This window comes from Phanerochaete carnosa, assembly GCF_000300595.1.
Source record: "Phanerochaete carnosa HHB-10118-sp unplaced genomic scaffold PHACAscaffold_3, whole genome shotgun sequence".
Taxonomy (NCBI): domain Eukaryota; kingdom Fungi; phylum Basidiomycota; class Agaricomycetes; order Polyporales; family Phanerochaetaceae; genus Phanerochaete; species Phanerochaete carnosa.
The window spans coordinates 51,019-74,896 of NW_006767630.1; the positions used below are offsets into that span (position 1 = coordinate 51,019).

Genomic DNA, 23,878 nt, shown 5'->3' on the forward strand with positions numbered 1-23,878 from the left:
ATCCATATGATACAGCTGATCACTGACCTTCTGCCCGGTACCGATGATTCGGGTACCGTCGACTAGAGACAGCCCGTCCCCTTCACCAATAAATTTGATGCTGGCGCTGGTCATGCGACCCAGTGACAACAAATTATAGTGCATAGACAGTGCGTGCAGGACGTCCTTCAAAGTAACAGGCACGGTCCCGGCCTTGGTGGCGAACAATACGCGCACATCACCACGGCCCGATGCGGCACAAGCGCCGCCAACATCTGTGATGGTGCTGCCTGGTGTCACGACGTAAGTCACGAACGCTGTGCGATCACGTACGATATGATGCTCGGCGGCGGTGTCTCCGAGCCGGGTCTCGCCTTTGGCGACAAAAGCGGGTGTACTTTCATGCGATGCGAAGGTGTACGAGTCGGATTTGTCCGTGAGTTCGACCACATGCGCGTTTGATGTGCTAGACTGGCCGTTGTTACCGGAAGTCTGGGTCTTGGCTGATCGGCATTCAGCCTTGATGTGTCCTTCTTTCTGACAGTTGTGACACATGACGCCCTTCCGGAACTTTGATTTCCGCTTCGGCTTGGTGGTGCCCTTCACGATAAGGGCTGTAGAGGTTGTAGCTGATGCCGCATGCTCGGCGCGACGGGCTTCTTCAGATAGAATACATCCCGTGACCTCAGCTGTGGTAGCTGTGATAGGGGTGGAGTTAACGAGGGGGTCCCAGGACTGGGGAAGTGCGGCTAGAATATTCTGAGCGAATTCCAGATCACTCATCGTGCCTCCCATCTGACTATTCTGGGACCTGTATTGCTTCATTTGGCAAATCTCTGATTCCATATTTGCCTCCTCCCCTATCTGCATCTTCTGCAGTCTCCTCATCACCGTGACCCTCGACATCATACCGGAGTTGGCGAACGTATTCGTGAGTGTTTCCCACGCGTCCTTCGAGGTGGTACAGTTGGCGATGTGAACGACGACGGCGGGGGCGCACCAGAGGCAGATGGCGCTTAATGCCTTCCAGTCTTTCGTCTGCCAATTGGCTGCCAGAGCCGCATCAGCAGGTAGGGTCTTCGTACCCTTGGGATATTCTAACAGCGAAGCGAGTGTGAGAACGTCTTGGATTTGAATGTTCCAGGAAAAGTAGTTCTCCGTGCCCTTCAGAGCTTCGATCTTTGGGGAACCGTCCATACTCTCGAGAACAACAGTCTACGGCGGCGCCTAGATAGAGTTCGTTCTGGACGTGGCATCACAGGGTCGATTAAGGTTTGATCAACAGTGGGAAAGGGTCGCGTTGACCCTGCAGGTGATGTCGGTGACCAATGATTAGAGCGCAGGACTCATAACCTGTTGTGAAAGACTTCGCGCAGGCGGGGGATTCACGAGTAATCAAGGATAAATTCCAAGAATAATACTACATGTTCTTATATAGGTTATCTACTTCCTAATCTGGTCAGACCAATAAAATGTACCTTAGGAAGCTGAGACTAAGAGGAAGCATAATGAGGGCGCAGAGCCGAGAGTGCTCTGCGCGGGTCATCTCTAAAACGGGCATGACAGATCCATATTGGGCATGACGGCCTAAGCGCGTCATGTCGGTATCCCTCCCGGCGCGGCTGATGCGCATCCGGCGCCTCAGATACCACAACAGTCTATAGCATCCATGTTCTCTCGTAGGCTCTATGCTGTCTATACCATCTCTCTAATTTATTTTATTCTCAAGACACCGCTCTGCGGTGCGGAAAACGCTGGACTCCAACTTAGGCGCCTATTTTGCCCATATAGGACGAGCACTTGTCTGATTACACAATGTCTAGCCGTGTCGCGATATGTGATAATAAACACTTCAAATACAGCATATATATGCTTCTGGTATATTGCAATTTTAATTTTAATTTTAGTGCTTACTTCTGATCCCATAAATGAGTATCAAAAGCAGAGCACTTAGTTTACTGCAGAAAGGGAGCCAGTGACTCCATGCTACGCCTGTCGGCCCATTAAGACACTCTAACTACAGGATAATAACCTCGTGTATCCTAGGTCTCTCTTGTTGTGCGCAGTGTGAGGCATGGCCGTACAGTGTGCTTGATCACCATCCCAGGTCTGAGGCTTGTGACATGTGACGGAGCGCTTACATGGGCGGCATGGACAGAGCGGACAGCGTAGACGCCCTAGACGGCACAGAATTCCCAACTCCTGGACGTTCTCCCTAGGTCGCGTCTTCGCGTCTCTATTCTTCCTCTGCGCCCGTCGTACACCTGCTCCTTGGTCTCCCTCTCATACCCTAGGAGTCACAATATCACATACAGCTGGTTCCTAGGGCATATGGACACCTCCCCACGGTTCGGTACGGAGCGTGTTGTTAGGGATTTGCTAAGCTGGGTGCTTGGTGAGTGCGTCCTTGTTCCTTGCCCCAGCTTTGGTTGAACATGCCTGCTGGCGGACTATGCATTCAGTCTATAGTCAATAATTCGTCGCCCGATACTTGGCCATCTGCTTCCCGCCTTCAACTATAAGTTGCATGCATCACAAACCTGGCCGCTGCGGCGCAGACTTTGAACAGGCATTCGTTAGGTGAGTTTTGCGTACCGCATCTGCTCCGTCCACGTAATGTTCTAACAGAAGGTTGCAGAAAACCGCCATACGAGTTCCTCAAGCTATCGCAAGACATATCTCACGCGTTGCCGCTTCTCTTTGAACCCCTGCAAGCTGGCCCGATGCGGCATCTACCGCGACCTCCTTCCCGGTCAAATCGTTTACGATCAACCTACAACTACGGAGTAATGTTCCTCGGCGAAGAGCTCAAGCTACAATGAATCGAAGGTCCGTCGCCCCCTGTTTATTTGCTAAGCACTTGCTCATGAGCTGCTAGAGTGCAGGCTTCGCCAATCAAGCTGGAATTGAAGACCAATTATTCGCGGCGCGATGGCGAACGCCGGGCTATTTGGAGGACGTCGAAACACCGCTTTTCGTTGTACGTGTGTTGGCGAGGTTGTTCTGCTATTGACGCTCATTTAATTCTGCAATTTTAGGCAATTCTACTTCCTGCGATCCCCACCGCCATCGTCGTGTAGATGCACCAGCTCCTGCAATAAGATAAATCAGACGCGACCAACCAATTGCTCGTATCTACGAATTAGCCCCCGAACCAGGACCTTCATCTTCACGGCACTGGTCTTGTATACCCCCGGCAGGGAACACCACGATCCGCGATATTCTGCGCGCACTGCACTTCGTGCCCCAGGTATCCACACAGTAGATCAGCGTGATATTCGTGGGCCTCGTCCTTAGCTCCACCTCTTCGCTATTAATTGTTCTCGCCAAGCAGCGGCTCCGTGGGTACACGCGCCGAGGCTTGTTGCCTGCAGCATCACGCAAGAACGTGCCTGCGCACCAGTTACGCTTCGAACTGTGGGTAGTGCAGAACGGGAGGCGACAATCGATGCGTCTCTCGAAATCACGACCTTTTTTCCTCGCGGGCACGGTCGTTCTCCTGTGAACCCTCGACGACATCGTCGTCATCGCGATCGCAGCCGTCGCCTCTGCCTTCGCCGTTCTATCCATCGCTTTCCGTCGCCGCCCTCCTCGACCTTCGTGGGCCCGCCCGCCCGCACTTCGAACTCGAGTGCCCCATGGTGCTCGTCGATGAATGGCGAGTCATGGACAGCATGCCCTCGTTCCAGCAGCAGCATCGTCTGAAGCTGCTCGTCGTCGTCTTCTACGCGCGCACCGCAGATACGGACACGTTCAGTGCGAAACAGTGGTGCCCGTGCACCCTCAAGGCAGTCCTGCATGTTCACTCCCACCCTGCGTCCGGTTTCAGAATCAGAACCCCCGAGCTTGCGTGGGCCCGTGCGAACGTGGTTATGTTTTGATTAAAGACCATTCGTTCGTATCATCCGGGGTTGCGTTCACGAGACGACTGCTAATATTGTACTTAGCCGTTTGTCCAAGACCCTACGACCACGCATGACGGAACGTCACCCTGGACCGATCCAACGCCTCAATCTGGAGCGAAGACGGACACGGAATGAATGTCTCTGCCTTCTACGCTTTCCGAATAGCCCTCGCGACACGGCGTCGTGAATATGCTGCTACGGATCGCTGACACTATGCGCTGGAAGATATTCGAGGCTGCGGGCGCGAGGACCAGCAGAGCATCGGCGACTGCGAGGATTGCGAGGACAGGCAGCGGACGCACCAGCTCTAGCTTCAGGGCGGCGGCCTCTTCTGCCCTCAACCATACGTGCTTCGCCACTTTCCTCCACCATTTCGAGCAAGCGCTCTACAGCGGCGTGCGTTTGCCGCCACGCTGCCCAAGCCGCGCGTGCTCCACCTCCCGCAGCACTTGCCCGGCAACAAAGTCCAGCCATCTTTCCCGTTCTACACGCAGGTCGTCGCGAAAGACAGCCTGAATGGGCTCAGGATCTTGAGCTAGTATTCGAGCGTGGACGGCACTGGTTCTGAAGGTCGTCGATGTGATCGAAAGCCTCGTGCTCGTCCTCGCGGGCCCTAAAACGTTTGCAACGACATGTGCAAAGGGCATGAAGCTCCTCATGGAGAGCAGCAGGCTCTCCTCGATGTTTGACGAGAGGGATAGGTGAGTTTTTCATGTTCGAAGCCGGAGTCGGAGGCTGATGACGGTGCGCCGTCAGGCCTGCGTGGAACTGGAGGTGGGCCGCACACGCGATGTTATCAGGGGGCAGGGAGTGCGCGCAAACCTACAGACGCACCGCTGAAAGCCTCATCAAGGACTACTCGTACGCTATTGACGACATCCCAGGCGCGCGCGTCGACATCGTTGGTAGCGTCATAAGCCTGATAATTGTGTGGTGGAGCGTAGACTGTCTGGTCAGTTGTCGTTCACTCTCATCTGGGTATGCGGTTCTGACGCGCCTGGCTGTGCAGATGAGAATCCCGCCGAAGACGCAGGCGAACCCGAGGGGCCTGTTCAAGATGGAGCAGGAGGTGCTCAACATGTCCGCGCTGATTTTCACCTGACCAGGCGTAGAAATGTGACAGCTATTCCTCTCTCAACTCGTCCTGAATCGTATCAAGCATCCTGCGTCCTCCCGGTTGTTAACCAAGGTGTACACGTACGTTTTGTGTCAATACAGGATCAAATTCTTGACAGTGAGGCGTCTATGTAAGTGTACTCTTTGCGTGTTAGCAATGTCTGCTTATGTACCGTGTACTTAGCACTCGAGCAACCCAGCGTAAGGAGCCCAGCTGCGAGTTGTTCATGGGTCCTGGCTAATTACCTCCCGTTCGACTTCGGACATACCAACGAATGGGCCCTGCAGCAAACATGATGTCACTCGGGAAAAGCTATCACGCAAAACCTACCATACGCGAGGCTCGTGGCTGTCCCTGGATCGGTCACGGCACCTGTGGCGACTTTGCGTCGCAACATCCCGAATGATATCCGCTCTCGAAGCCCGGTCCCGAGCTTACCCAGTGGGGAGCTCAAGTAGTAGCGGACCAAAGGCCCGTCGTCCTCTGTTCATCTACCAAGCGTCTGCTCACGAAACCGCCAGGGGTCTGCAGATCTCACTGGCCAGGCCGACATTAAAGACTGCCTGCTCGCGCATAGCGGCCAAAGGGTGCGTGATTGCGCAGAGGATGTTGGCACGCTATTTATTTGTGCGTATCCCAGTAAGATTGTTCTGCTCTTGCCGCTCATTGAGTCCCGCGAATCCAAGTAGGTCTCTCCTCCTTGACCCTCAACGGCTTCGTCAGGCAGACATATCAGCTATTCCGGATTGACAAGTTGCCCATGCCGATGATTGCTCGCGCCCGCGAACCAGTTTCTGGCACTGAACGTCTAGCTCCACAGTGCAGAGCCTCTGGTCCTCTGGCGATGGACATCACAAGCCGCGCCTTCTCGTCCATGCCGCCCTTTGTGCCCCAGACAACGTGGTCTCCTTCATGAGCTTTCAGCTACACTTTTCGGCATCTTCGCCCAGCAGTACGTCACGTACATGCGGTGCAACTTGCTACTTCCGTCGCCGTGCGGCAACGCGCTCGTACGCTAGATGCTCCTCAAGACGTGAGAAGCGCACATGGGACTCTGCAGCCGCTTCTGCTTTTTTTTTTTTTTCATGTCCATGCTACACAAGCTTGTCCACACGACGTCTGCTTGTAGAGCACTCGCATAGGTTGGATAATGACACCATATTTTCGCTTAGACTTTTCCTCGCATGACTGTAGATACTGCCTCGGCCCGGCAGTGCCCAACGAATCGAAGTTGCCGTCTCGGACAGCCTCGGACCCGACGTTCTGCATGCATGCTGTGTCTACACGAGGCGATGGTGTCGACCATCCAGCCGCCCTGATATCCGATTGCCATCTCATTTCATGCACCGGTGATCAGCGCTCAGCGAAGGCTGTTGTCTTTTGACAGCTCAAATGCAGGGCTAGGGCTGGTGAGAACGATGAAGGCGCGGCAGACAAGCACCGCAGGCCCGTCCGCCCGCGGCCCAGATCGCGATAATGCGAGTTTCTCAAGCGAGCGTCGCTCTCTCGTTCGCAGTGACATATCTAGTCTCCATTCTCCAGCAATGGTTCGGGGGTTGCAGAGGGAACGGCAGATACCTGAGAGGGCATCGAGGGTATGACGGATACCACGCAGCGTTGGCCCGGCGGGCTCCTGGGTCCATTCTGGCTCTCAACAGCCAACGTCAACACGAGGCGGTTACAAGGCACTCCCAGACCAGGCCTCCCTCCCTCGCCCCATCCCCAGTCCAACACCCTTCCTGTTGACCCGCTACCATCTCTCTTTCACCCTTTCTGTCCACCAGTCATCGCTGTCATCTTTGCAGAGTGCACTATACACCCACATGAACACTTCACGAGGCAAGAATCGGGCAGCTGGGGTTCCGGATGCCAAGGTACGCATACCAGACCTAAGCCAAGTCCTGTATCGACGGCTCATCGTCGCGACTCTCTGCGCCAGGACACATCAGGTCTCTCCGGGTGGGCAGGAATAGAGGCGACTGTGGCGAAGGACGATGATGGGAAGATGAACGGATATTCTGAAGATGTCGACACTCTGCTTGTCTTCGTATGTCCCTCATCTGCGTTTTCATGCTCGAGCAACCTGATGCCCGTCAAGGCTGGTCTATTCTCTGCCATCCTCACCGCATTCGTCGTCTCGACCTATACAATGCTGCAGCCATCGAGCGCTGACCTGACGAACCAGCTCATTACCACCAATAACCAAATACTCGTCCAAGGCTTCTCTGCCGTCCTCACCGGGTCCTCGTTCTCTCCCCCTCAGCTTATGTCTCTCGCTGATCTGCCACCATTCCGGCCGTCGACCCCGGCACGGTGGATCAACACTCTGTTCTTCATCAGCCTCGTCCTCAGTATCGCCGCCGCCCTGCTGGGAATCCTGGTCAAGCAGTGGGTGCGCGAGTACATGCAGTGGAACTCGCCCCTGGCAACTCCGCGAGAAAATATCATGGTGCGGCAATTCCGGCTGGAGGCGTGGGATGCGTGGAATGTCTCGGCGATCGTCTCGACGGTGCCAGCACTACTCGAGGTCGCGATGATCCTGTTCCTCATCGGCATGGTCATCCTGCTGTGGACCCTGGACGATGTTGTGGCAATCTGTTTGACAGCATTCACGGCGATGTTCCTGCTCGTTATCGCCGTGTCCACCATCCTTCCCGTGTTCTCTCGCCGGTGCCCGTACAAGTCACCGACGGCATGGGCTGTCATGGCGGCTTGCAAGCTCACGCTGCATTTGGTGCCATTCTGTGTGAGATGGGGCAGAGCATATGCTGCTCTGCAGCATCGTCGATGGCGGCAGTTCATTCGCGGTAAGCCATGCAAGTGTCTAGCATGCCATCTGCAGCCTTATGCTCTCCGTCAGAATGCAGTGTGGACCTGCGCTGTGGGTTGTATACTGAAATATACCGCGATTTCATTTCAATAGTCTTGGTCGGTAGCGGCGATGATTCCTTGGGGCCGCAAGAGCGGGTCAAGTGGAAGCAACTACCGCTCAGCTGGCGCGACGTCGACCTCAGCAGCTGCAGATCCATGCTGCCGCGCTTCGGATCCCGACAGCTCAACGATGAAACTATGCGCGCCGCGGCACAGCAAACCCTTTTGGCCGAGACTTCAGATGGCTCGGAGCGAAAAGACGAGTTGTTCGGCAAGGTCAAGGAGACTGCCCTGCTCCTGCGAGCATTGTCCTGGGTAGCAAAGTCATCCCAGAACTCTCACGTCGTCATGTACATCGAGCAATGCCATGACGAGGAGCAGGGTCTACACGAGCGTACCCTGGATTTCCTCCTTCGTGCGGCCGATTCAGGACCCGGTTTTGAAGAGCGGCGGCTCCTTCTGCAGTTCGTCCTTAATCAATCCAAGCAGTGCAATATCTCTGCGCTGCTGCGTAGGGCGTACATTTATGCTCAGCGGGACTACAGGGTCATGCTATCTGTAGCTGACAGACACCTGGGTAAGCGCACACATAGCCTAGAAGAGGGAACATTTGCTAACATGTCAGGCGTGTTTCTCCAGTGCTTGAGCAGGGGTACACCACAGCCGCTGACTGCGAGCTGCTCCTGGCGAACTACATCCCATCCGAGTTCACACATGCCTACCAGGACCGCCTCGAGATGTTCATCACCACAGCAACGGTGTGGCTCTTTCGCTGTGACATGGAAGTGGCGTCTCGAGAGGTTGTGGTCGACGTACTGGGGAGGATGATCAGGGTGGCGGACGTCTTGTCTGTTGAGTCCGCCGCACCGGCTGATACCGCGGCAGGCATCTCGCAGGGCGGCAACGCCGTTGACGTCCGAGCTAACCATCGGGAGTGGATCCGGAAACTGTATCGGACGAGAGCGACGCTGACGGAGCGATATGGCGCACTGTTCAGGCGACTCCTGCATGCACTTGAGAAGGCGTACAAGCTGGACAAGCTCCGCGGCGACGAGGATCCGATCCGGGATGATCTGCACGACGCGCTCGAGACGTCACACAACACGTACGGGTCCACATGTGAGGTCGACGGCTGCCCCTGGATCGGGCACGCCAAGAGCCGGCAGGACGAAGGCTACTGTTATGTCGAGTGCGATCTGCTTTCGAAGGGCGTCAGGCCCGCCTCCGCCGCGGACGCGCACGGCAAGGAACAGCCGGCCGAACCGCGGCCATCGTCATCGTCTGGACCACAGCCATCGCCGCCATCCGAACCGGTCATTTCATCCGGCCCGCCCCAAGGGCTCGCCCACGCCGAACCGCATTGCACGACGTCACACGACGCTCCTCCAGTGCCAGCAATCCGAAGCTCGCCCGATTGTCCGAGCTCGCGGTCTTCGTTGTCTGCCACTAAGCACAAGCCGCGGCGTCATGCGATGAGAAGGGTAGGGGAAGCAAGGTCGATGGATGAGCTGACGAGACCAGAGGCAGCGCGGGTAGAAGCGGGACGGCGGAGGTCCTGGGGTTGACAGTCCGGACTCGCGTTGTACATGTATACTCCACCAGAGCATATAGCAGTAAATTATGATGGTAGAGTTGTTATTCATACGTGCAATAATGAGTGCGCGAACGCGAGGCTCGGGGAGTATATGCCCAAGACTCCTGAGTAAGATAATAAATTATTCAATTAGCGGGCTATACAGTGATATTCGAAGGTAATACATGGAATAAAGCCTGTCCGCCACCGGTCGAAGATCTCTGAAAGGTTGCTTGGCGCCACCTCGACACCTGTAGGATTATCGACAGGATGCCATTTCGTTTGTGCAGGAGCATGCACTTAGCGCAAACTGGAGCATAGAGAATAAGCCGCGAGCAAGGTGCGGAGACATATAAGGCATACACCCACGGATTCTAACTTGAATGTCCACCACGGACCGGGCAAACCGGAGTGGGGGGGGGGGGGGGGGGGGCAGACTACGCACGCAGCACGAACTCGTGACCTGCTTGTCCGTCTACGTGGCGCTCTGCATCGGCCCTACATAGCTGATCAGCTTCTCAAATACGTGTCTGGACGTCCACGAGTTTGACCTACGTCAGCGCACGAAAGTGCGTTTCGGTGCGAGTGAAGCTGTGCTTCGTCGCCGGTTACGAGGCGTAGAAGACGTAGGCTTGCGACGTTCTCGGTGCTAGATCGGTGGCCAAGCGGCGAAATGCTTGCGCAAAGGCAGCGCCACAAATTTCAGGCGCACAGGGTCCATCTGGCTACTTTGTGGCTGGAGGAGCGGTCGCGTGAGTGATTTGGAGGCAATCCTAGGGTAGATCAGGTGGGAGGCGGTCGGGATCGTCAAGCGAAGTGGAACTCACGGCGGAGTGTTGGCCATCTGGAAGCGCCGATATCAACAGTGACAGATATGGCCAATACGGCCAGCTTCGTGAAGAGCTTGTTAGCCTGCGAGCGTAAGTTTCTAGCTAGAATATTCACGCTCGTTAGGAACGGCGCGATATGTAAGGACGAGAGGGCGTACATCCACACGTGCCGACTTGCAAGTCCGTCGCACGCCCAATCAGCTAGGACGGGACACAGATGGCATAGGCGTCGCTAACTGAAGATCCAATTTCCCGCTCACATCGCACTCGGAACCATCCCCGCATAGCTGACCAACTCCTCCAACATACGTGTCTGGCCGATCTCAAGCTTGACCTACGTCAGCGCGCGAAAATGCAGTTCGGCGCGAGTGAAGTCGTATTTCGTGATCGGGTACGGGGCGTAGATGGCGTGAGCCGGCGATGAACTCGATGCCGGGTCGATAGCCGTGCAAGCGCGAGGACGCCGAGCGTGACGTGCAGTATGGACTGGTTCAAATACCGTGAGTTGTGTGACCTGCGCGAACAAAGATGAGCTGCCGTTACATAAACCTTGTTGGACACAGAGACGCACCTGTAGACACGCTCCATGGTCGGTCAGATGCATGGCCCTTCTGCTAGGGCTTTTAGGGCAACATGCCTGATCTCCGTCTACGTCGTCAAGACTAGCTGGACTTCGGTGTGGTATGGCGCAGTAAAACCTAGGTGGCATACAGATACGTTTGTCAGCATGTGGGGATTTAGTAAAGAAAATTGCAGCTTACATTGTATATATGCAGCTGAATCAGTGCCCGAGAGCCGACGAACAAATCGTTACTGCAGTCGCCGACGGCCTCTGAGACAACGACGTAGACTGCGTTAAGCGAGATGGATGCCTGAGGCATTCCGAATGGTGCAGTCCAGGTTTAAGATGAGTATAGCAGTCGCTAGGTAACTCAAAGTTTGCGCACCGCGATGGCTGGCGTTCAGCCAGAAGAAGGGAACGTCTTCGGATCTCCAACTCTGCCGAAGAGCATCCTTTAATCGATCGTAAGCTAAGCGCTGATTATGGCAGCACGCGATTAGCGTTGCGCGGGCCGTCTGAGAGTTGTAGCAGGGCCAGAGGTGCGCCGTCCATGGTGCAAACGCGTGCAAAGCGAGACATGTCGTCGTGGAAGTACACGCACAGAACGTTTCGTGCGAGAAGCGGGAAGGAGACGGAGTCATGAGCACAGCGGGGCAACGGAGCTGCTCGTGCTCCGGTCGTGGTGTGAAGACAAGGATGGGCAGACAGAGGCAAGCAGATCCAACGTTTCGGCCCAGTCCAAACTCCAAAGTTCAAACGCGCTTGGCGCAGGTCACGTGAAGCGCCTCAGCGGCGCGTTGAGCTCGCAGCCCGCGTTCTCCTCCACCTGCTTGCTACACACCCTCTCTTGCCCCTAGAATCACCGTCATGCACGTGTCTCTACCTTGACGCAAATTCCTTCCTCTTCGAATTTGCATTTACTTCCCTTCACGCCTCGGGCTCGCCGCTGGTGCACATATATCCACTTCATGCTGCGAGCACGAGACCAGCCGTTTATTCCCTCTCCAGGTAGCATGTCGCCGAGGACTCTAGATGAGGAAGATTCAGGTGAAAGATGGGCAGTTTGCTTTCGTGTCACCGACGGACGGTTGTATTGGATGCATGGTGCGCATATTCATGTTACTCCATCTGGCTTGTACTGACCAGGTCTACTAGTCACAGTCGCAATACGGTACCTCCCATGTCACCAGACATTCTGTACATCGTCTTTGAACTATTTATATCGAGTGGCACATCCCTCTCCTAGTCATGAACGCGTGGCGTGTGTGAACGTCTGAGTTAGAGACACGGCCCAATCACAAGGCTTTGGGTTTGCATCAACTCAGGGAGAATGCTTTGCAACGCTTACGAACGAGACAAAGGTACAATGTTGGAGGGATCTAGGTAACATTCAGATGCGTCTCCTCGCCTTCTCAGCCGCGGGTAACGCTTGGCTCAGTTGCTGGACTTCAAGCATGCTCCCTATCTCCGTTCCCTTCGCGCCTCAGGCGTCCGCACAATCGACCAGCGAGCTCATCAACGCTCCCTTCGTCACGGGCCTCTTCGTTAGGTTTGCAGCCGCGCTGTTAGACGTTCTCCTCAAGCAGCAACTTCACCGGACACATGCAGTGGAACTCGTCGCCTCCAGTACCGCACGATGGCGTGCTCGCGCATTAGCGGGTGTCTCGGGTCGCGAAAGACGTGGGGTGTGGACGCGATATTCGTGGCAGCACTCGGCCGATTAATTTCGCGACAATCCTCCTCTTCGCGCGCATGCTTCCTCACCTGTGAACCTCGACATCGTCACAGCTGTGGCCACCGTTCTCGCCTCAGCCTTTCTGCCGGTCATCTCTACCTTCACTTCCCCATCCATTATCCTTTGTTGCTGTCCTAAATTTACTTTCGGCCGCATGAGTATGTCCCGTGCGCTGCTCTCCGACGAGCAAGCCTTCGCACGTCTGTTGACTCTCGCGGCACAACGTTGCAACCGCGCCGCTGTAGGCTTTCGGCGCCCTCGACTGTAAGGTGTTTGAAGCCATAAACGCGACCTCGCGGTGGTAGGACCGGCGCAACGTCCACGTCCACAATTGTACAGTTCGCAATGACGAGGAGCGTGCGCACCGACACCGGCCGCAGAACAGCAGCTTTCTCAAGGTGAGCCACGCGCGCTATACCACCCTCCTCCAACGTGTTCAAGCAGGGGTTTCCGTCAGGTCAAGCTGACGTTCTGCAGCAGCGTGCTGATGGGCGTTAGGACTCTGTCCGCTACGGCCTTCATTGCAGCGTCGCCGTGGCACAAGCGCGTGCTGGACCGAGCGAGCATCTTCAACTGTTCATGGTGTGGAGACGCTATTCAGATGTTCCTTTCAATGGGGAATGCAACGCCCAGAAGCGCGGCCTTCCGTGTCCGCGCTTACGACGGAGAGCGCGATTTGTCGCCCGCCATCCGATTAGAGAGGCTACCTGTTTGAAAGCCCCTCCGCCGTCGCTGCACCGACGGAGAACTGCCCGCATCGCCATAGCCAGCGCTCGGTCGCGTCCTGGCTTGCAGACTAACCCAGAGATCCCATGCGCCTCTCTCCCCACAGACAGGGCTCCTTGCTCCTCCAGCCTGTCATCTCTCACCGTCTCAAAGCCGCCTCGCATCGACCTACCCGTGGCCAGCTATCCACTTTGGTCAAGTCTGCTGCACCTGTCGCGCCGGTGACAACAACAGTTCTTAGCTAGCACAAAGTCGAGACCGGGGCCTGGACCGAGCATGCCCGAGGGCGACGAAGCGTCACGATCTCCTTCTTCTACCTACTTGTCGGCGTCGCGCTCTATGTTCCTGACACCTCTCACATCTCGTAGAGATCATCCGGCTGCGACAAGCGCCTCCGTAGGCGGGTACCGACTGCGCTCCTTTCTTGAGGACGAAGAGCGACGGCGCAGGCCGCATCGTGAGCGGAAAGTACGGACGGGCTGAAGAGACGAGAGACAACAGCAGCGACGCACCAAGCGATGCGCAGGAAGCGCCATCATACGAGTAGCGGAAGAGGCCGACACCACTGCTCTAGAGGTGGACCTTGCCGACTCGGACACAAGAAGTGACATACGGCCTGACCGACGAGCTTAGCTTCCCAAATGACTATGCGAACTCTCGCCTGTGATCGCCGCCGACGGTATGTCCGATGCTTGCACAATGCGGTTGACTCCTCGGAGGCAGCTGGTACTAGCGACGTGCTGAACATTGTCTCTGGAATTCGCACAGGGCACGAGACGATGACTTGGAAGATCATTCCCAGGGCTACGCAGTGCCTGCACCAGCTGCGATTTCCAGAGCACACCCCAAGACACTCGAACTAGTAAACGTGGCGCCATACACGATCTCCGACAAGCCGCATGCGATGTTCTCCGGCTCCAACCCCGGCTCGCATAGCTTTCAAATAGGCGGTCCGGGAGCAAGAAGAGCAAGAGGCTCATTTCTCTGGCCGTCCGATTCTCGACCCCGCACGCTTATGCCACACCAGACGAGGCAGTAGCTATGCGGGCACGTCGCGGCGGGAAGCACCTACTTTGTCAGGTCAACGGGCTGACAGCGCGACATTCTGGACCACTGCGGATCATCCGCGAGGACGAAAGTAAGAGCAGCAACTTTGCGCGTCAGTAAGCAAAGCTGATCACCCACAGACACGCGGAGCTGGCCTAAACGGAGACTCTATGAGGCGCACAGTATTCATGGCAGGACATCACACGGAGGAAACGGCAGGACACCACCGGCGAGAAATACGCTCGCTATTTCTGGAACCGAAGGTTTCATTGGTATGTGTGCAGGAAGATGTGCGCACAAGGCTCTGCAGTCGCCTGTGTCTTCTCCTTTCCATGTCCGTGCTACCCGCGCTTGCTTGTGTCGTAGTTTCGTGTTTGGTACACCCGACAAACGAGAGGCTCACGCCTTGACGTTTGTGGTTTTGTGGTGTGCTTTGGCGCCACCGCCTTTGTCTGCGACGCAGTGGCACATGCCTCCAAACATATTGTCCATGTCTCGCACCTTTGTATTCATCATGTATATATACGCGCCGTACGCCTCGTGCAATCAACCATCGTACTCCCCTCATTCTCTCGTGTGCTCAAATTCCTCTACAAGAGCTTGTCCATACGTCGTTGCAAAGTATTTCTATGTTCCGTCAGAGCACGATTCGGGCCGCCATGATACTCGTATATCACTGCCAGGGTTTCACTCAGGGCTTCCTTTGTATGACTGTAGACATCACTGAGGCTCTGCAGCATCGAAAAACGAGGACACTGCCTATTTGTCCGTGCGAGGCGGCGGTGCTGAACAGTGCACACCGCCCAGCTGCCAGATGTTGATTGCAAGTCAGTGTAGCAGCCAACTATTGGCCACAGATGTCACGATTTGACCGATAGCTGTCCTCCGTTGACGACTTGAGCACAGGTTGGCGGTGTACTAGTAGGCGCTCTGCCAGTGACATGCATCTCAGTCACGGTTCTGGTTGCATTCCAGCTTTCAACAGCCAACGTGAGGTGGCTTCGAAGGTACACGCGCCACACATGCTTCCAGTACTTGTCAGGCACTCTTAGTGTTGCCGCGGTCTCGTCCCGGATCGCGGTTTAGACCTGCCGCACTCTTAGACCTGGTCTCCCTCCTTCGCCCCGTACCCAGTCTGATACCCTTCCTGTTGGGCTGCTACCATCTCTCTCTTCACTCTCTCTCTATTCCCCTGTCACCGTTTCCATCGTCGCAGAGTACGCTGTAAATCCGCATGAAGACTTCACGACGCAGAAATCGGGCGGGCGGTCCAAATGCCAAGGTACGCAGACCGAATATAAGTCAAACTCTGTCTCAGCGGCTCGTCTTCATATCTCTCTGCCCCAGGAAAATTCAGGTCTCTCCGGCTGGGCCGGTATAGAGGATACTGTCGCGAAGGATGACGAAGGGAAGATGGAAGGATATTCTGAAGATATCGACACTTTACTCGTCTTCGTACGTTTCCTGTTCGCGTCTTCATGCTTGGTCGACCTGACGCCCATTAAGGCTGGTCTATTCTCTGCCATCCTGTCTGCATTCGTCGTCCAGACCTACCAGATGCTCCAGCCATCAAGCGCAGACCTGACGAACCAACTGCTTACCACGAATAATCAGATGATCGCTCAGAATAATCAGATTCTCGCTCAAAATAATCAGATCCTTAATCAGATCCTCGTCCAAGGATCTTCTGCAACCCTCACCGTATCCACATTCTCCCCTCCTCAGTTGCTATCTCCCACCGATCCACCGCCGTTCCAGCCCTCGACCCCGGCACGATGGATCAACACCCTGTTCTTTACCAGCCTCGTCCTCAGTCTCGCTGCCGCCCTGCTGGGCATCCTGGTCAAACAGTGGGTGCGCGAGTACATGCAGTGGAACTCACCTCTTGCAACACCGCGGGAGAACGTCATGGTGCGGCAGTTTCGGCTCGAGGCATGGGAGGCCTGGAACGTCTCGGCGGTCGTCTCGACGGTGCCGGCATTGCTCGAGGTCGCAATGATCCTCTTCCTGATAGGCATGGTCATCTTGCTCTGGACCCTGGACGACGTTGTGGCGATCTGTTTAACGGCTATGACGGCGATGTTCCTGCTGGTGGTCGCCGTGTTCACTGTCCTGCCTGTGTTCTCTCGCCGGTGCCCATACAAGTCTCCGACGGCATGGGCAGTCATGGCAGCTTGTAAATTTACGTTCTATTCGGTGCTCTTCTATCTTAAGCGGGGTCGAGCATACGCTGCTCTGCTGCATCGTCGATGGCGCTATTTCATTGATGGTAAGTCATGCAAGACTGAACATGCTGCTCGCAGCCTAATATTCTCTGTCAGAATTCCTAGAAGCCTTTACTGACGGTTCCATTCAGGAACGCGTCATTTTCATATTACCTTTCCTTCTCGCCGGTATTGCAGTAGTCTTATTCGGCATAGACGACGACAAATTGGAATCGCAAGAACGTGTCGAATGGCAGCGACTACCGCTCAGCTGGCGCGACGTCGACCTCCTCAGCTGCAGAACCATGCTGCCACGCTTCGGATCCCGACAGCTCAAGGAGGAAACTATGCGCGCCGCAGCACAGGAAGCCCTTTCGGCCGGGACATCAGATGGCTCGGAGCGAAAAGAGGAGCTGTTCGGCGAGGTCAAGGAGACCGTCCTGCTCCTGCGAGCATTGTCCTGGGTGGCGAAGTCATCTCAGAACTCTCACGTCGTCACGTACATCGAGCAATGCCGTGATGAAGAGCAGCTTCCACACGAGCGTACCTTGGATCTCCTTCTTCGTGCGGCCACTTCAAGACCCGGTTCTGAGGTGCGGCGGCTCCTTCTCCAATTTGTCCTTGATTATTCCAAGTACTGCAATACTTCTGCTCTGCTACATAGGGCATACATTGAAGCTATGCAGACTCGGAGCTACAGGGTCATGCTATCCATGGCTGACAAACATCCAGGTAAGTGCACACCTGGCTTAGGGGGGAGCATCTGCTAACGTGTAAGGTGCATTTGCCCAGTGCTCACCGAGCAGGGGCGCACTACAGCCGCCGACTGCGATCTACTCCTGGCGGAGTATATCCCATCCGAGTTCACTCATGCCAACCAGGATCACCTCGAGATGTTTATTGCCACAACATCAGTGTGGCTTGATCGCTGTAACATGCGAGTGGCGCCTCGAGAGGTTGTGGTCGACATACTGGAGAGGATGGTCAGGGTGGCGAACATCTTGTCTGTTGAGTCCGCTGCACCGGCTGAGGCCGTGGCAGGCATCTCGCAGGACGGCAACGGCATTGAGGTCCGAGCTGACCTTCAGGAGTGGATCCAGCGACTGTATTGGAAGAGCACGATGCTGACGGAGCGGTATGGCGCACTGTTCAGGCGGCTCCTGCATGTACTCGAGAAGGCGTACAAGCTGGACAAGCTCCGCGGCGACCAAGGTTTGATCCTGTATTATCTACACGTCGCACTCTGGGAGTCACACAACGAGTACGGGTCCACATGCGAGGTCGACGGCTGCCCCTGGATCGGGCACATCAAGAACTGGGACGAAGAAGGCAACGATTATGTAGAGTGCAATCTGCTCTCGAAGAGCGTCAGACCCGCCTCCGCCGTAGGTGAGCGCGGCGAGGAACAGCTGGCCGAATCGCAGCCGTCATCATCGTCTGGACCACAGCCATCATCGTCACCCGAATTGGCCATCTTATCCGATCCGCCACAAGGGCTCACCCAAGCTGAACCATGCTCCACGATACCGCACGAGGGTTCTCCAATACCAGCTGTCGACACGCCCGAACATCGGAGTTCGCGCTCTCCGTTGTCGGCCACCAAGCACAAGGCGCGGCGTCATGCGCTGGGAAGGGTCACGGTAGCGAGGTCAACGGACGAGCTGACAAGGCTGGAGGCAGCGCGGACAGAGCAGGGACGGCGGAGGTCCTGGGGCTGACGGTGCAGACTCCGAAGGCTGAACATGTATATTTACCAGTACACTGAGTACTAGATTGCGCTGTCGAATTTGTCGTTCATGCATGTGATAATGATGGCTCGAGTGAAGAGACTGTTGCACAGACGCCTTGGACAATTAAACACGACAATATAATTGTTTGTTCGATGAGCTATACGGTGACGCTCAAAGACAAAACGTGTTAATAAAGACTGCCCAGTAACTGGCTGAACACTTTTTCTCGCACACTTGAGCATAGGTAATAAGCGATATCATGCAGAAAGACTCGCCGCTTGACGCACCTTTTCGACACTGATCAGCTCGTCTGAGTACGATGGTCATAATTGACACTGCTGGATTGAGCTGATTCAGTTCGGCGGCCTAGACACGGGAACTTATTAAGTTACACCGGACTAGCCACTCAGAAGCGCCCATGAGCGGCTAAGACACGCTCAAGAATTTATGAAAAGCCCAAAAAATGGCATAAGCAGGAATCGAACCTGAGACCTAGAAGTAACCTCAACGCGCCACGCCACTAGGGCATAAGCTCTTGGAAGTGTAGAAACGGAATTACAATATATTACCATTTTTCCACCTTGTCTTAGCTGCTCAAGTCTTATGTTCTACCACCCATACACTATCTTCCTGATATAAGGCATTTACTGGTGAATTACCCCTCATAGTGTTTCATTAGCTAAGACCACGGCACGGCTAAGACACCGGCGTGGCTCAGACGTTGGCGTGGCTCAGACACCGGCGTGGCTCAGACATTACTGTGGCTCAGATACTGGCGTGGCTCAGACGTTACCGTGGCTCAGACACCGGTGTGGCTCAGACGTTACTGTGGCTCAGATACTGGCATGGCTCAGACGTTACCGTGGCTCAGACATTGGCGTGGCTCAAACGTTATCGTGGCTGGCTGTGGCTAAGACATACCATGTACAATACTACAATCTTACTGTAATTACAATAATTTCCAAGCAGCGCAACCGAGCATGAAACTCAGCGATAGAGTAGCGGGGCCCCTCGCTGAAACACCTGAAAAGAGAGGCTTCCTGCTTGAGGGGCCAACGGCGGAACCAGCCGACAGCAGGGCGTGCCGCTCTTATGCACACAATGTATAAGAGACCGATTCGGGGTTGTAGATGTACTTGATCCAGCAACCCGTTTCATCTTCTACGTAGTGGTGTATCTTGGACTGTCGAGAGAATAAGAGATGAGGTCATGGGAAAACGCGCTGATACTCACCACCTTGATTTCCAGAATATCTTTAAATACCGAGGAGCATCTGCCTACAAGTCGCTCATACATGTATGCTTACCTGGAGGACATCAGGGCCTCTCGTGAACAAACGCAATATTAAATACTGACTTTTGTGCATACGCGCCGTGCCCCCTCATCTCTGATTCATCATGCTTCTCGCCAACATCGAGCCAGAAGTGTTGGTGAAACTTGAAGAAGCGGACCGTACGGGCCATCTCTTCATGGACGACTGCTACCTCTTCTTCCCACCTCGCCTTTAGTGCACTCATCCGGAACCAATGAATCTTGATGACTGCCCGAGATTGTCAGCATTACAAAATGATACAATACACCCTCCTGTACTTGCCTTCCTCTGCATATGATTCAAAGTTCTCTGACACCTTGGTAGTGTCAAGGAACTCGAGCTCGTCCCAGATCCAAGATGGCTGCCTCTTGCTCTGGCCCAGTTCTTGATTGTCCATGCTGATGTCGAAGGGCCTAACATTCTTGTTCTCAAGAGGCTTCAACCGCTGTTCCTTGTTATCGTACCCGAGGGTGACCAGTGCTTGATAGGCCCACCAGTATTTGTTTGCCACATTGCGAACACTTTGCTCCTTGCTGTAAATCTCCGACTTTGACCTCGTCGCCATAACGTGTCCTTCTGCCACCCGCTTGTCACGTTTCGCCACCCGATTCCGGAAAGTATAGCTCGTGATCAGCTGCGTCTGCAGCGTATTCAAAGCGTCGTTAGCTTGCCCCACACGGAGGGTGATCTCAATCTCCACCGCCGAGGCCATGCAAGGTCTTTTGCGCATGGACGCTGGGCAGGAAGAGGGCAGGATGACCGAGATACCATCCGCTGTCTGCCAGCGGGGTGACTGGCGTTCTCAAAGGGGCTGGAGAGATCCACGCCACCACTTGCCCGTGACTCGAGAGCTCGTCAAAGTCGTCCGCGGGGTCATTCTTCCTGTCACCGTCGCCATCAGAGTCAGAGCTGTTACCCAGACCATTCTCCAAGTCATCGTCCAAGCCCCTGGTATCCTCATCTGGCTCGAAATCCGGATCATCATCAAAGTCCTCATCCAACCGATCAGCCTCTTAGTCTCCCAGGTTGTTTGCGACCTCAAATTTCCCCTCGTTTGAGGCTCGTGCGATCAGAGGCCCCATGGTCGTTCCGTGCCGATTACACCATAACATCCAGTGATTCTCGAACTTCTTCTGCATGTCAGCAACATGATCTTTGCCATCGTGTCGCGCGATCACATCAAAGATTGAGGCCCTAAGCAACTCGTAGTTAGTGAAGTTTTGTTATCTATCATCAGCACACGAACTTAGTCTCTTGCAAGGCGATCCCTTCTTGGATAACTCTCGCGAGATCTACTCCGTACTGAGCATCTGCAAACTTCTGTTTGATTTCTTCTTCTATCTCTTTCATAGATTTTGCTGTGCCGCTCTCAGTATAATGCAATCACTGACCACATTGGTCTGCACGTACCGGACGGCTGCACAAGATCATAAAGGTTCGGCAGGTTTTTCTTCTCTTCCACAATCACAACCTTCTCCAGCCACTCTTTCTCCTCTTTCCTCCAGCCATCCAGCAACTGCTGCCCGCGAAACTTCACGAGAGCCCCCTCCAAACTGTCAAGAGCCTTCGTGATCCTTGGAAGATGGAGCCTCCCCTCCTTGAGTTTCTTGACCAGCGACGCAGCTATAAGATATCCTTGATTAGTCCTACTCTGTGTCGCAGGAAAAGGCCACATGTATGCATTTTCTGAACCCGTCAGATGTTCTGATCACTGTATTGCTCATTCATGTGGTCGTGGCGGTTCCCCGGGTTCATTTCTTGCACCCAATCTCCCAAGGCGTTGATGGACAGCCACACTCGTTCAGGTGCTTTGCTGTCAACCTGGTTACCCCCCGGTTGTAGGCTGATACCCCACTTTGCTCTGCAGTCTTTGTTATGGCCCAACGCATGGAATTTCCTGATGCCTGCTACTGTCTTGAGGAACGGCTTTTCTGATATGACTTTCATGGCGTCAATCTGCTCTCGCATCTCCCATAGCTCCTTCATCCGCTTTTCAAAGTACAGCTGATACTGACAGTTGATATCATAGGCGGAGTAGTGAAGCAACAGGTCCATTCATCGCTGTAGCCCAGAAGCGGAAGCAAAATCGACGTTGACAAACCTGTGCACGGCGTTTTAGCATACTGGACGTCTTCACTTGCTGTTCAACTCTCACCGTTCACCCTTCTGCAAGTCCACATGCCCTCCTGGTAACACCATCATGTGTCGCGCGCAGAAGAGGCCCACCATTCCAGAGACTTTCCCCCAATAAGGGCCGTATCCCATGGCCTTGAACTTGTGACAAGTGCTGGGCTAGATACAGGATCAGCCAATTCAGTCGCCAGCCTTGACCGAGTGCCGTCACGCACCTCTGGCCCCAGTGGGGGCAGCTTGGCACTGAAACCTGCGAACGCATCTTCGTCGGCGAAGTAAGCCGCTCCTTTCGAAAGCGGAAAGTCTTCTATGTCCATGCGTTTATCTTTCAGGTTCACGTGGAAGTTCCCGTCAATGGCATAGAAAAGCGCGTCCAAGAATTTAAGTTTCGTTAGTGCAGTAGTGTACAGCTGGTATGTTGTGCTCGCACCTCAGGTCCTCCGCTCTCGATCGCCACCCTGGTTCCATGTTAATGTCTGGCTGAGAGCATGCGGGACATAGAATAGCGAGCGACGCGTACACAAGCTTGCGAACCTTTCTCCCATGACGCTTAAGGTTGGTGATGTGGTCAAAAGTCTGTGCCGCAGTCATAAATTCACGGTATCAATCCTGTTCCTGCTTATCAGCAATTTGACATATCTCCAAACTGTTATAATTCTATACCGTTACTTCGTGCGGCTCTATGTTGTCCGTCTTGCGGCGCATGACTTTGTAGAAATCATACGCACTGACATTGGCTTGGTGGCATAGCAGTGCAAATGATCTCAGTAGAGGAATCGTGAAGGCAGTATGCGGTTTGTCCCATGAAGCCGGCCAGAACCCATGGCGAAGTAGCTGAGTAGCCTTGGGGGCAGGCTTGTCGCTGATATGGTCCCTGCATGCGCAGAACCGGACAGCCACGTCGTGAACACCATGCTCGGAGATAATACACATTGGTCTGGGTGGAGTGGTTGAGTAACTGCAACTGTAGCCCCCGTGTCCAAATTCGAGCACCAGTCCCGCGACGGCTGTGAGTGATTTCTGCAACCAGAACCGCTGTCTCGTCTCCCATTCTTGGACGAAATGGAAAGGGTTGTGGCGGTGTGAATGGATGATGCAGCCCTCGCAGACAACTGGTGGCATGAAGCACTCGAAGCAGTGGTACATTACCGACCCTTCCTCCAGCTCTGTCTTGCATTCTTGACATACCAAATTGAACGGCCCCTTCTTGTCCGCAAGCAGATCATCAAGCGCGGCCTCTGTGTGGCGGTCCAGAAAGTCCTGCATGTAGACGGAAGGTTTCTAAACACACCAGGTGAGAAACAGGTGACGGAGGCCAGATACAGAGCACATACAGTTGTATTGTTCACCTTTGCAGACTTTCCGCGTTTGCTTTCTCCTGCCTCTGCTTCCAGAGATCTTCCAACCTCTGGACCGACCACTTCCGGTGACGAGCAGCTCCCCTCCAAACCATTGGGAGACTTGTTAGCTTTGCCAGCCTCTGCGGGCGGGGGGGGGGAATGATATTTCCTCCCAAGGCAATTCAGTCTACCCGCGAATGCTTTCCACTTGCTGAGCAACGTTGAGAGGGAAGATGTCCTGTTCAACACATTCTCTATGGTGAATCCCTGCAGACCATCCCTCCCTTTCGACTTCTTCCACCCCTTCAGTAGCCCCTTCATTTACGGGAGGGATGTTGGGTAGGTGCCAGGGAGAAGTGTTGGCTGATGCCCTTGACAAATGACTGCTTGCTCTATACAGCTTATGTAAGAAACAGACCGGTGTTGCTAATTAAAGCGAGACAACAATACCTGTTCAGGAACCATACGAGAACATTTCGTGTCGTGGTTGAAATGTTTTGCACTGTCCCGATACTGCTGGAAGGGGCAATACGCGGGAAAGCAGTACTCCCGTTGCTCAAACATGTCAGATTCACGAAGTCCCAGGGACATGCATACTCACATGTGTGATCTCCCAACTTCTTCTCTTTGAGTACTCGTGCAGTGCTGCTCTTCGTCCCATAGAAGATCTCTTCACGACCTTCTCATTGAGCGATGAGCGATCACCGGAGAAGAAAAGAGGGCAGTCGGAGAATGATGTATCAGAACCTCGAGAACTGTTGAGTTTTGGCAAAGCAGCTGTCCTAACATCTCACTTAAAGTGCAGAGCATGAGT

The 23,878-nt window shown here is 54.5% G+C and overlaps 5 protein-coding genes across 5 annotated transcripts; 4 read left to right on the top strand and 1 right to left on the bottom strand.

The window, feature by feature from the left end:
* Positions 1-3,005: 3,005 nt before the first annotated feature.
* PHACADRAFT_206348 (uncharacterized protein) lies at positions 3,006-6,083 on the top strand. The gene is made up of 7 exons (XM_007392720.1): positions 3,006-3,829; positions 4,424-4,585; positions 4,641-4,836; positions 4,894-5,131; positions 5,185-5,472; positions 5,523-5,588; positions 5,642-6,083. The coding sequence occupies exons 1-4, from the start codon at positions 3,618-3,620 to the stop codon at positions 4,984-4,986; spliced, it is 663 nt and encodes a 220-aa protein (XP_007392782.1). The 5' UTR covers positions 3,006-3,617; the 3' UTR covers positions 4,987-5,131; positions 5,185-5,472; positions 5,523-5,588; positions 5,642-6,083.
* Positions 6,084-6,937: 854 nt separating this feature from the next.
* PHACADRAFT_251088 (uncharacterized protein) lies at positions 6,938-8,462 on the top strand. Its single transcript, XM_007392721.1, has one exon. It carries the CDS (start codon positions 7,088-7,090, stop codon positions 7,922-7,924), a length of 837 nt encoding a protein of 278 aa, XP_007392783.1. The 5' UTR covers positions 6,938-7,087; the 3' UTR covers positions 7,925-8,462.
* A 3,220-nt stretch (positions 8,463-11,682) lies between these two features.
* On the top strand, positions 11,683-11,981 carry PHACADRAFT_251089 (uncharacterized protein; the record flags this gene model as incomplete). The annotated part of the gene is made up of 1 exon (XM_007392722.1): positions 11,683-11,981. Exon 1 carries the CDS (start codon positions 11,806-11,808, stop codon positions 11,977-11,979), a length of 174 nt encoding a protein of 57 aa, XP_007392784.1. The 5' UTR covers positions 11,683-11,805.
* Positions 11,982-15,674: 3,693 nt separating this feature from the next.
* Positions 15,675-15,947, top strand: PHACADRAFT_56711 (uncharacterized protein; the record flags this gene model as incomplete). Its single annotated transcript, XM_007392704.1, has 2 exons — positions 15,675-15,800; positions 15,852-15,947. Coding segments are annotated over 2 exons (222 nt in total), but the record flags the coding sequence as incomplete, so codon positions are not given.
* Positions 15,948-19,595: 3,648 nt separating this feature from the next.
* On the bottom strand, positions 19,596-23,385 carry PHACADRAFT_192577 (uncharacterized protein; the record flags this gene model as incomplete). Its single annotated transcript, XM_007392723.1, has 12 exons — positions 19,596-19,819; positions 19,853-20,369; positions 20,422-20,583; positions 20,629-20,785; positions 20,838-20,949; positions 21,002-21,214; positions 21,304-21,601; positions 21,683-21,692; positions 21,747-21,883; positions 21,940-22,134; positions 22,913-23,005; positions 23,059-23,385. The coding sequence occupies 12 exons, from the start codon at positions 23,383-23,385 to the stop codon at positions 19,596-19,598; spliced, it is 2,445 nt and encodes an 814-aa protein (XP_007392785.1).
* Positions 23,386-23,878: the final 493 nt, after the last annotated feature.

Bases quoted from the DNA above. Each gene is read 5' to 3' on its own strand.
- PHACADRAFT_251088 (XM_007392721.1), top strand. From the start codon at position 7,088: ATGCCCGTCAAGGCTGGTCTATTCTCTGCCATCCTCACCGCATTCGTC.
- PHACADRAFT_206348 (XM_007392720.1), top strand. From the start codon at position 3,618: ATGGTGCTCGTCGATGAATGGCGAGTCATGGACAGCATGCCCTCGTTC. The intron at 3,830-4,423 runs GTGGGCCCGTGC...ATCTTGAGCTAG, and splicing joins ATCAGAACCCCCGAGCTTGC to TATTCGAGCGTGGACGGCAC. The intron at 4,586-4,640 runs GTGAGTTTTTCA...GTGCGCCGTCAG, and splicing joins ATGTTTGACGAGAGGGATAG to GCCTGCGTGGAACTGGAGGT.